Source organism: Cibotium barometz, chromosome 15 (genome assembly GCF_041138505.1).
Source record: "Cibotium barometz isolate CiBa-2024 chromosome 15, ASM4113850v1, whole genome shotgun sequence".
Taxonomy (NCBI): Eukaryota; Viridiplantae; Streptophyta; class Polypodiopsida; order Cyatheales; family Cibotiaceae; genus Cibotium; species Cibotium barometz.
In genome coordinates this window covers 22,420,741-22,433,283 of record NC_141060.1, presented here as the reverse complement: position 1 = coordinate 22,433,283, position 12,543 = coordinate 22,420,741, and the positions used below count along the sequence as shown (strand labels likewise).

General features: G+C 39.1%; 1 protein-coding gene across 6 annotated transcripts; it reads left to right on the top strand.

Annotated features, from left to right (window-relative positions):
• The first annotated feature begins 2,784 nt into the window (after positions 1 to 2,784).
• LOC147631070 (putative glutamate carboxypeptidase LAMP1) lies at positions 2,785 to 10,505 on the top strand. Of its 6 annotated transcripts, none has more exons than XM_086809392.1 (14): positions 2,785 to 2,879; positions 2,981 to 3,195; positions 3,354 to 5,409; positions 5,613 to 5,680; positions 5,907 to 5,988; positions 6,105 to 6,197; positions 6,354 to 6,506; positions 6,661 to 6,732; positions 7,842 to 7,929; positions 8,028 to 8,111; positions 9,199 to 9,287; positions 9,371 to 9,499; positions 9,583 to 9,726; positions 9,812 to 10,505. In XM_086809392.1, exons 3-14 carry the CDS (start codon positions 4,258 to 4,260, stop codon positions 9,992 to 9,994), a joined length of 2,337 nt encoding a protein of 778 aa, XP_086665518.1. In that variant the 5' UTR covers positions 2,785 to 2,879; positions 2,981 to 3,195; positions 3,354 to 4,257; the 3' UTR covers positions 9,995 to 10,505. The 6 variants fall into 6 exon arrangements, with proteins under 6 accessions (XP_086665518.1, XP_086665519.1, XP_086665520.1 ...); XM_086809393.1 differs by having other exon boundaries at positions 2,795 to 2,879; positions 2,975 to 3,195; XM_086809394.1 differs by having other exon boundaries at positions 2,795 to 2,879; positions 2,975 to 3,199.
• Positions 10,506 to 12,543: the final 2,038 nt, after the last annotated feature.

Here is a 12,543-nt window from a genome sequence, read left to right as displayed (position 1 = left end):
CCCTACTTATTCCTATTTTGAGTTGCTAAGATTTCAAAAATGTGTTTATTATGAAATAATAGCTATAAATTCTTTTCTTAAGAAGTCATAGCAACTAATATGATCTACACGTATGATGTCCTTTTGATACTATTACCTATGCACAATTATGAAAGGCATATTTTTGTATTGATATTCAAGTACTTTTCATTTAAAAAGCTAATGACTAAAAGTTTAAATAATCATAATTTCTTTTGTGCTAAAAAATAATGGTATTTTGATTGATGCGCATGAGTGTAGTCTCCATTCAAATATTTTATCAATTTTTTGCATTATGTGATATATTGTGCTAAGCATTTGCACTAAATTAGATAATAAGCACTTTAAAATCTATAATGATATGATCACCTAATACTATCTACACGAGTTTATGAGGATTTGCAATAAATTGGATGCTAGGTATGCTTTACCTGTACACTATCTATAATTCATAACAAATGATACCATCACTTAGTACAATCTAGGTGAGTGCATGCCTAATGCCTTTTTGATATTATAATTTGCATACCATATACAAATCTTATTTCTATATTGATACTTGAGTTCTTTTTGAATAAAAAACTACTAATTAAAACTTCAAATAATCATAATTACAAAAAATATATAATATTTTGATGGTTGCTCTCCAAAGGAAATGGTTCATTAATTATGTGCATTATATTCTAAAATGGATCGCAAGCATGTTGTCTTTTAAATATCATGTTATTGACTCATTATGAATGCTGTATAACATGTGTGTGTGTGTGAGAGAGAGAGAGAGAGAGAGAGAGAGAGAGAGAGAGATTCTAGCATTCACAATTTTATTAGGTTGTTATACTTTATCACTTTAACTTGTGAAAGATGTCCGTGAAGTAAGTAAGCATACATATGCTTTGTTAAACATACACATGATGTTACTTTCAACTTTAACTTGTGAAAGATGTCCTTGAAGTAAGTAAGCATACACATGATGTTACTTTCAACTTTAACTTGTGAAAGATGTCCTTGAAGTAAGTAAGCATACATATGCTTTGTTAAACATACACATGATGTTACTTTCAACTTTATCAAGTTGGAATAGTATTTCACCCCTATAATCTAGCATTGGAAAGCTTGCAAAAAAACCCAAAGGGCATCTTACGTTCACCAACCATTTCAAGTCACGTACCTTTTGGTGAACTAACACATCAAATAGATAGATTCTAAAGATGCATTTCCAATCATGTTAAGCTTTACATGCCAAAATCATAAAGATCTGACTAAGATCTTTTGAGGTTTAAGGCTTTATGGAAAATTTTAAATTAAAAACGTTATTTTTATAGTCAACTTTTTGCTCCACTTTTATTAAACATTAGATGTAAGTAATCACACTTCTTAGATATGTCTCTCTCATTTGTTTATAAGAAGTGAAAGTGAGAAACAACAAACTAACTTGGAAAATAAAAATATCTCTCATTTGTTTTTGTAAGGAGCGAAAGTGAGAAACTAACTTGGAAAATAAAAATCTCTCTCATTTGTTTGTAAGGAGTGAAAGTGAGAAACAATAAACTAACTTGGAAAATAAAAAATAAGAGTTAATTACAATCATTAAATAGTAAGCTAGTAAACTACCAAATTGTTGTGGATGAGCAAGACTAAATTGTAAGTTGACAATAAACTAGTAAACTAGCAAAATGATTTGGATGTATCATTTAAAGCAAGACTAAATTATAAGAAGACAATAAGTTAAGCAATACCTTTCAAGTAACTTGAATGAGTAAAATGTTGTTATTTCAAAGCTTATGTTGACATGGAAAAACACATATAGATGCATGCATAATTATGTTTAAGAATGCCCAAGCCTACTTCCTAAACTATATAAACAGAACAAGCTGATTTGTATTTTTGAGTAGAAAGATTGATTTCAAGTGGGGCAAAGAATGAATAAAAATCTACTTGTTTACTAATATTTGCAATCACATGTATGTATTGGTACAAACACGTGAGAATACTCATAATAGAGGCACATTGGGGCTTGAGTGTAATAAAAAATGAAAGGAAGTGAGACACACAAACTAATCAGTAGATAAATTAGAAAGGGGTTGCAATTTTATACCAGTTAGACTCGCTACGGTATTAGTTTTTCAATCTTAATACTCATAGATTATAATTTGTGTACTATCATAGAGGCTTGGAATGATGCTATCTCTTCATGCTCCTGTGAGGAGTAGCTTGTGGAACTTCACAAATTATAATTTATGCACTAATATCATAGAGGCTTGTAGCAATGTTATCTCTCCATTCTCCCATGAGTGGCTTGTAGAACTTGCATAGAAATGCAAGTGCTTGTGACATGCACATGTGCACATATGTATACGAGAGAGCGAGAGAGAGAGAGAGAGAGAGAGAGAGAGAGAGAGAGAGAGAGAGAGAGAGAGAGAGTAATATATTAACGTCTACAAAAGACCCCAAGGGTCTATGAGACCAATGTTACCATGGGTATACCGAGCTATAGAAAAAGTAACTGAAAGAAATTATCACTAGTGTATATACATAGTAATATTTGGCATGTTAGAGATTTGGTTATATGTTGGCATTTGATGAGTACTCATTCTTTTTCTTTGTGTTTATCACCTTGGTATTCCAAAGAGATGAAACTAGCCATTTGTGGAAGAATCAAAGTAATTTAGTAATATGTTTTTAATTTATCAAATTTTCATTAGATAACATAGATTTATTAATGAAAAATTGATTGAAACATTATAATGTATAGGTCATTATGTTAATGCCAAAGAAAAAAATTAAGTAGGAAAAAAAGGGGGTTCATAAACAGTATATGAACATATATCTATGCATGTGGTGGGCAGTGGACACGTGAGAAGGTGCTTTGTCGGTGATTATACAATATATATATTTTTTAATACCAATTTTCATTAATCTAACTGTATATTTGATTCAATGTGGGGTTTTTGGGTAGGTGCAGAGACAAATCCTCGCCACAGGAGCTGCAGATCCCCTGCTTTGGAGTCTCTTTCATGAGCGTGATCCCATGAATAAAAGTCTCCAGGCTGCTTTTGTAGCATACAAGGGGGTCAAAAAAGAGAACATTTGAGTTGGGTTTATGAAGAAAAAGCAGTTTTCTCTTGCAAAGGTCCCGCACAGTGTAAGATCCCTTGGTGGGTCATTTACAGTATCGAAGTGGGTAGACACTTTTTTCTTTTATGGTTTTCCTCTATTTATCTTCGGTTTCATTATGGCACTCTCCATTATCACACTTGCTCAAATCATTAATTATTTGTTCTTATGGATTTGCACAATCTTTTAGTGCTAAGCATTGTTTACACTGTTGATGACAGTTGACCTACAGGGCATAACCGTGTTCAAGTAGGTGAGCATGTATTGTTGCTGGTAGCTGAAAAGCTCTAATTATGCTTAGAGGGCCATTATGGAAGCTTTATCTTGCAGCCAATACCATGAAGAGGGATCTTCATAAGCTGTAAAGAGATCAATAAGCTCGTGGCCATGTGAATGCATGCCCATATGTTTGATAATTTGGACGGTCACGGCCACGGCCATGCTCACATGTTTATGGGCATGATTCAATGGATGGAAATGGAACATATGGGGATTATATGCAAAGAGATATTATGAAGGTCATTGCAGCACTTGCCTATATGTTTGAGCAAATGCATGCCCTTATTGCCATACACGCCCATATGATTGAGCAAATGCATGCCCTTGCTTGAAGATTTTGAACTAGTTGAACTCGATAATCATGGGAATAATCCTATGGTTGGAAATGCGTAATCATGGGCATGCTTATATATGAAAATTGATCACGGCCATGTTTTTGTGTGAGATTTGGTCATCATGCCATAGTGAGATTTGATCATCATGCCATAGTCTAGGTGATGGAATTGGATAATCATAATGCAATGTCTATCAATTGATTCTCACGGATTATGCCTCATGATGCTATTGCTGTGTGCATGCATGCGGCCATGCAAATTCAGGTACTTGAAACCACAATTGATGTAATGCTATGAGCTGAAACTGGTCTGCTATTGCGGTTTATCACTGCTACAGTGTACAAGTTTATTTTTTTGACTTGGAAGACTTTTAGCTGCAACCTAAAAAACAGTTACAGGACAAGAACACACTTTCAAGCACGTTCACAAAGAGCTTGCTAGTACAGGACAGAGGCAACTATATGTGGGGTAACACACAAGCCTGTCATTACCCTCCATAAGCTTGATCTCCATGGATGCCAATTACTGGACCAAATGCGTGCCTTTCCCCTCTGAGCCTGATTCTCTGATTGCCCTCACTGCCCAAGATGATTCCACAAGCTCTCAGAGAGCAGCTTTGCAGCAGCGCAACATGTTGCACATGGACATTGAAGGGGAGCCTCCTATGCTGCTCCCGAATCTACGTAGCCGGCGCTTCGGCGTCCTCAAAGCTTGCTGTGGTAGCACCTTCATCCTCCTTGCAGCTATCCTTGTTGGGTTCTGCATCTCTCTTATCAGCTTCAAGCTCACTGGATGGTCTGCTGGGCACGAAAGAGACGAAAGAAGGATCGAATACCATCGCTATTTTGTCAAGAAAGCTTCACATTCCGTTGCTGCAGAGCATCTGAAAGAGCTCACAAGATTGCCTCATGTAGCCGGTACATTAGAAGACATGGCCACGGCTGCCTATGTGCAAGCAACATTTGAAAACTATGGGCTGAAAGCCCATTACAAAGACTACGAAGTCCTTCTATCCTATCCACTGGATAGGTCTGTTACCTTATTATTTCAGAATGGATCAGAAATCAGTTTATCTTTGAGGGAAAGGGAGTCGAACAGCACCTTTGCAAAGGCAATCCCTCCTTTCCATGCTTATGCACCTTCAGGGAATGTGACAGCCGACATCGTCTATGTCAATTACGGGCGCCAAGAAGATTACAAGAAGCTTAATCAGTTGGGTGTGAATGTGAGCGGCAGCATTGTCATTGTGAGATACGGTGAGGTCTACAGAGGGGATGTTGTCTCTATTGCAGCAAGTGCTGGAGCAAGTGCTGTAATTCTTTATTCAGATCCTAAAGATTTTGCCCAAGGTGGCAAAGTGGGCTTTTATCCAGATGCAGAGTGGCTCCCGCCAACCGGCGTGCAAAGAGGAACAGTGTTTCAAGGAATCGGTGACCCCCTTACTCCAGGTTGGCCTAGCACCCCCCAGGGAGAAAGGCTTTCAAATGCTGATGTAGCTGCCATGCTGCCTCGGATCCCTTCTCTGCCAATCTCTGCAGATGATGCACTGTGTATTTTGAGCTCGTTGGACGGGGCTGTGGCTCCATCTGAATGGCATGGCTCACTTCAGATACCGCAGTATCGCATTGGCAAGGGACCCGTAAAGCTCAATCTGAACTACAAGGTACCATGTGGTAGCCATTTATTACTTATGTTTTTGGGTTAATTTCAACCACAAGGTACCTTTGAAACGTTCAAGTTTGGGTCTTATGGTAGCCATTTACTCCTTATTTGTTTGGTTGTGGCACTATCCTCACTCATACTGTGTGAGCTTAGTTCATCTACAGGTCACCGTGGCAACATTTAAATATAGTGTGTACTTTGCAGGAAACCCAAAAACTTATCAACGTGCGCAATGTTTTTGCTGTAATTGAAGGCTCTAAAGAGCCTGACAGGTATGTTTTCAAATGCTGATCATAATAAAAACCTCCTTTTTCTTGTCAGCGGCTCTTGCCTGAGCAGTTAATTCACAACCCACCGTACCCAAGAAGTAGTCAAATCCTGGCACCACTTGAAAAAAAACCATTATTTTTCTCGACTTCAGTTTTAATCTCACTTTGCCTGTCTCTATTGTGATGTATTTTTAGCCATTAAAACATAATGTATAACCTGATTTTTAAGGTATGTGTTACTTGGGAATCATCGTGATGCATGGACATTTGGAGCTGTAGATCCTAGCAGTGGGACAGCAGCGCTTTTGGAGGTAAGACGTGGTGTATCTAAGCGTCAAAGTTTCTAAGGAAGCCATGTTATAGCCTCAAAGTTTATGGAACTCTCTTTGATACACGAGATGGTATCATTGACTGAACTGCTATGCAGATAGCACGCAGGTTTGGCAAGCTAATAAGGCGGGGGTGGCAACCAAGAAGGACTATAATCCTTTGCAGCTGGGATGCAGAAGAGTATGGGATGGTAAATGCCTTTTTTATATGTGTTCCACCAGATTTAATTTCTATAATGATAGATGATGTCAAGTACAGTGGTTTTGTGAGTGGAAATGCCTAATGTTGACTTTTGCCACTATTTTGGCTCCAAATTGCCAGACACAACCTTTCTGTGTTCTTGCAGATTGGGTCAACTGAATGGGTTGAACAAAACATTGATTTGCTAGCTGTAAAAGCTGTAGCATACTTCAATGTTGACTGTGCTGTAGCTGGATCTGGTTTCTATGCAGCTGCTACACCACAACTTGACATGCTGCTAAAAGAGGTCACGAGAGAGGTAAGCATGCTGATGATGTGTTCGGCTACTAGCTCGAGCATAAGTCTAGTCTTAGGTAGGGATGACAATTTCTTGATGTCACTTTTGTTGCAGCCTTGTAACCCTTCAATTGTGTCTTTCGTTGAAGTGAAACAAGGCCCTCATTTCCTTGCAGGTTCATGATCCAGACATTCTTGAGAAGTCAGTTTATGATACTTGGGTCGCCTCAACCAAAGACCAGCCAATGGTGAGTACACTCAGCATGACCTGGTACAGGTCAACTTGCTGCAAACTTTTAACCTTACCACAGGGCCACGCTTCTTTTTCCAGGAATTGTGTTATTGGGTTTAAGGATGAAATGTTTAGCCTGTTTGAAAAGAAGATTTATAGACAATGTGGGGAGCTTGTAAGATTTCATTCTTTTAGTTTAAAGGCTGTGCATTTTTGAAGGAATGCATCGGTGCGTGCCATATTTAATATGTTTACAATAGTTTTGTTATTTTTTGCTTTATTAGTCTCTCTCTCTCTCTCTCTCTCTCTCTCTCGTATCTATTTGCTTTCATGTTTCACTTTTTGATTGTAATTCTTAGTAAGCATTGGGGCTACTCAAGAGTCTGAATTCTTTTGAAACCTAGTGAGCAACTTATGCTTGGGTGCTGATGAGCACATAAGTATTGCTTGGCTTACTAAGAGTCTCTGTGTGTGTCTCTCCTATTTTTTATTGTCTAGTATTCTTGATTTACATTATAACTTGTTAAGTTTCTTGCTTTTTATACTTACTCTACATGTTGGAACTTCAAATTTTAAGAAATTTGTATTTGTTCTTTGTCCTTATATACTTTGCAAAACTCTTCATGATGTTTTACTTGTTTGTGTTTGTTTGTTGTGAAATAAGGGCAATTATTCTTTCAATTTCTAAGGTGAGATATACTCCAATCTTATGAACACCTACTGTTTTTTTTGTTGTTATAACTCTTAGAGATGCTCTATGCATCACCTATTAAAGCTTGTATAGTATGTGTGTGTGTGAGTTTCAATCTTGGTGTCTACATGACTTAGCCCGCTTTGAAGGCTAATGCTATATCAGTGTAGGCTAATCTTGGTGACTTAGCCCGCTTTGAAGGCTAATGCTATATTAGTGTAGGCCATTTTTTTTTCCTGTAAATCACTGCTGTTTCAAGGTTTTGGATTTAAATACATGGAGGTTTCACAATATGACTAAAGTGATACTTTGGCTTTGGTTGCAACATTTCGAATTTCAGGTGTAATCAGTTCATATCTTTGTAGTGATGTGATTGCTTGATGGTAGTTCTTCCAGACAGTTCAGCTCATTATAATTTTGACCTTTTTTGTCAGGTCACTCGACTGGGTGGGGGTGGCTCTGATTTCACTGCGTTCCTTCAGCACGTCGGGGTCCCCTCTGTGGACATTTATTTTGGCAAAAGTAAGATTTGCATATCTATGTACATGCCGGCTATATCTACTCGACATTTAAAGCTCTGGTTCAATAACTTAAAGCCCTGAATTTTTTTTGTTTGGCAGATTATCCAGTTTACCATTCTCTGTATGACAATTTCCATTGGATGGAAAAGTTTGGTGACCCAACGTTCAAACGTCTTACTGCAGGTTAGAAGGTCACTTAAGTGGACAAACAATGTGAGTGATCCAGGTAGAGGTTTTACTAATTATTAAACATATGCTAGCTATCATGTTTTTGCATTAGCTTGAAGGTCAAGCTAATGATTCTTATTCTCAAGCTTAGAAAATGGTGGATTAGAGTCCCAAAACAGCCCAATCATCAGCATACAGAAACCAGTACACAGGCCTGTTTGCCCACAGCTCTAGGTGATCACTTGTACAATGTGCACATGAAGCTGAGGTGATCACTTGTATGATGGCCTTCACTGTGCACATGAAGCTGAACTGGAAGTGAGTATGATCAACCTCAAATGATTGACATTGTATACAAAGGTCGAGGACGTTGAAAACCGAACGTCTTAGTAAGTTTTTCAGGATCGGACCATAACGTTCTAGTGCAAGGTAGCTTGAATTGACTACATGCGGTATAATGTATTCATGGATATGGCATTGCTGATGGTGTAGTAAACAGGTCAAGGTGCTCAAATTTTTTGGAATGCATGCATTCAATTTTAAATTTGGTTCAGTGTGAAAACTTTACACACTACGAAGTGTTGGGTACGAGTTTCAAAACAGGTTAAGCAGTTTTTTGTTGATACTCAGCTTATTTTCTGCTCCCAAAAGTTCCAGATTCGATGAAAAGAAAAAGTAATATCTACCCTGCCATTCAGGTGGCTACTGCAGCACTTTCCACTTCACAATCAAAGATTTTGGTGCTGAAAACCTAGAACTCCAAAAAAAGGCTCAAATTTGAGGCTGATTTTGAAAGTATTTCTGTTACATCACCTGTATTTGCATGCCCGCTCTTAGCGGAATCCTATAAATACATCACCTGTATGTATGGGATTCCCCTGACTGCAGATACATAAATATGCTGTCGCTATCGTCCAGACTGGTTTATCTGTATATTCTCATACTATACACCAAATCGGGCCAAGCCCTTCTCCCTGAAGCTATGGCCCTGATACCAATGTGAGGGCTGGTAAGGAGGTGGAAAGTGCAAGGTGAGAGGGTGAGAGAGAGAGAGAGAGAGAGAGAGAGAGAGAGAGATTCATCGGGTTCTTTTATTCTAAAGCTTCAACAATCTGGGGACTCGCTGGTCTGCGTGTAGCTGATGATCTGATTCTTCCATTTCACTATGAAGTATATGCGGATGAACTACAGGTGAATTTGAACTTGAATACGCGAATTTATGCAAGTTTCTGTCTGTCCAGAGGAATTTTTGTTGAAAAGTTGAGTTGTGCTAGGCTTATACGAAGGCAGTAGAGCAGAGACTAGCTGGCTATGGACCCTCTGTGAACGTGACAGTGGGACCCCTCTTGTCATCTATCAAACTTTTCATGGATGCAATAACCCGAGCAGAAGAGGAAGCAGAGGTATTACCTTATCTATTATAACATTGTTCTAGGGTATGACATGGAGAATATTCCATAAATGTCGTGGTTCATGGAATCCGCAGATCTTTTCAAGCCTAAAAACAGACATGGAGAATTCTATACAGCTGGTTACACGGGCTCGGATCTTAAACGACCGTCTCTTATTAGCAGAGAGAGCTTTGCTAGACAACCAGGGATTGAAAGGAAGAGTTTGGCACAAACATCTTGTGAGTTGCTTTCTTGTGTCCTGGACAATGGCCAGATTATATTGTGTTTACTCAGGCTGATTCTACTTGGAGTGTCATGTTACAGGTGTATGGCCCATCAAAGGGCAATGAGTACGGTGTTTCTTATTTCCCTGGAGTTAATGATGCAATATCGAATGCTGTGAAGAGTGGTGGAGCCAAAGACTGGCTACTAGTCCAGCACGAGATTTGGAAAGTCTCTCGTGCGGTTGAGCGGGCTGCCCTTGTGATCACTGGACAGCTTACATAATCAGCTTTACTATGGGGTCTGTCCATCCTCTTTGGAACTACAACACTGCCTTGCCTCTGCGATGGAAATAGAACACTGGGTTACATGTAAAGTTGAGCTTCCTCACATAGCTTTGACTCTTGATACAAGAAGCTTGAGATCTATTAACCAGGGCTGGGGAGTTAGCAATGCTACCAGTGATTAAATCACTAGACCATCTTGAGTGGGTCCTGGATTCATGGAGCTGTTAACCTGGGGAGAAGTCTGCACTGATGGTGGGTGCTAAAGAGCTCAGTTGCAGGCATCAAGTTTTGCACCTTTGTGCTCTTGCAGATTTTCAGCCTGCCTTTAAATTCTACCTTGAAAATTGAGTTTCATGGAAATTCCCTCAGGAGACCAAGGTGCAATTAAGTATGGTCTTGAAGCTGCTCACGTTGCATCAAGTTTATGAGTTTTGACCCGAAGGCCCTCGCAAAATTTGTACTTGAATGCAACATACTTTCGAAAGAAGCGAGGTGTTTTTTGTGCCAAATTTTCTTACTTTTTTCGGGGGGAATGTATTGGTGGCGCCATCTTCAATTTTGGACATTGTACATATCTAGTCTTATTTTATGGATACACCATATGATTCAGAGATTGATTTGCCTGAAATGGGATAAGAGAGGAACCACAAAGATGAAGGGGGTATCAACTTATGGTAGGCACTTCGTAGAGATATGGGGGGATGCATGAACTTCTATCTAGTCTTATTTTATGGATACACAATGTGATTCAGAGATTGATTTGGCTGAAATGGGATAATAAGAAAGGAACAACAAAGATGAAGGGGGTGTCAACACTTATGGTAGGCACTTCCTAGAGATGGGTGATGCATGAACTTCTTATATACAATGGGATGACAAGATGGCCACAGTTAGACACCTTACATCCTTCCCACATGCAGGGGAACTAGCACGGTAGACTACCACACTGGGTCTCCCTACTCTCATACCAATTTCACCATCCCCACCCATTTTTGCCAAACGATGCATCTCTCTCGTTCATCGTCTCTTGCCCCATTTTGCACCACCACCTACACCCGTATCCTCTTTCGCCATGAGCTTGATCATGTGTACGAGGACCACTTATCTCGTGGAATCTCCACTCTAAATCTATCACTACCTCTTTGTGAGTTGACATCAGAGTGCAACTCTCCTCTATCATCCATATGACTGCCCATGCTAGCTTCTCCCACATTGCACATTCTACTGCCAGCGTACCGGTGGGTACCCAACCCTGGAATGGGTTGTATGATGATCAAGGACTCAAATCCTTATTACCTAGTGATTGTTCCAAATATACTTCTTAAAATTCACCATGTAAGAACACATCCTTTACATCCATCTGATGTAAAACCTAGCCTTTTGACGCAACCACTACAATAACAGCTCTCACAGTTGCTATCTTCTCATAATCAATGTTGTAGGTATGAGCATAACCTTTGGCAATGAATCTTGCCTTCTTGTACATCGGCTAATGCTTCCATTTGAATTGTGCTTCACTTTGTAGATCCACTTACATTCAATAGCCTTTTTATCCTAAGGCAAAGGCACTAATTCCCATGTCTTATTTGCATCCAATGTAGCCATTTCTTCGTCCATGGCTTTCTCTCAATGTACATGCCCAATAGCATCTTCAAAATACGTGGGCTCAACATCCTGCATAATCTTTATGATATATGTATAATGGTGGGATACATAACCATCATACATCAATCTTTGAGTAGGATTTTTGACCCTATTCGACTTGTGTCTTCTCACAATCAATGCTGTAGGTCTGAGCGTAACCTTTGGCAATGAATCTTGCCTTGTACTGGCTAATGCTTCCATTTGAGTTATGCTTCACTTTGTAGGTCCACTTACATCCAATAGCCTTTTTATCCTCAGGCAAAGGCACCAATTCCCATGTATTATTTGCATCCAATGTAGCCATTTATTCATCCATGGCTTTCTCCCAATATACATGCCCAACAACATCCTCAAAACATGTGGATTCAACCTTCTACACAATCTTTGTTATATATGTATAATGGTGAGCTACGTAATCATCATACATCAATCTTTGAATACAGTTTTTGACCTTACTCGACCTACGTAGTCCTAGATATGTTCTTGGCGTCCTTGTAGGGGTAGCCTTCGCCTTCCTTACACTAGGTGTCCTAATAGTTAGAATCCCAATTTCCTCAATCAAGGCTTTTCTCTAAGCAACTAGACTCTCCATCAACATATGAATGTCTTGCTGAAATGTCAGGCATACCAAGAGACCCATCAACCTTCTCTTTACCTTTATGATGCACTTGCTGCTGCTGAACCCGCAAGATTGATTTTCTGATGTAGCTTGTCACTCCATGATCTATCAACAGACCCACTTCTAGATGACTCTCTTGATCCACTCAATGACTCTAATTGCTAACATGTATTCTGTGCAACCACTTGCTCCTGTGCATCAACCCCAATCGAGTCTTTTACATTAGCATACCAACTGCTCATCTCATCAAAGACGCTATCCTTGCTTACCCTCATCTCACATGT

Bases quoted from the DNA above. Each gene is read 5' to 3' on its own strand.
- LOC147631070 (XM_086809392.1), top strand. From the start codon at position 4,258: ATGGATGCCAATTACTGGACCAAATGCGTGCCTTTCCCCTCTGAGCCT. The intron at 5,989-6,104 runs GTAAGACGTGGT...ACTGCTATGCAG, and splicing joins GGACAGCAGCGCTTTTGGAG to ATAGCACGCAGGTTTGGCAA. The intron at 8,112-9,198 runs GTTAGAAGGTCA...TTTATTCTAAAG, and splicing joins GTTCAAACGTCTTACTGCAG to CTTCAACAATCTGGGGACTC.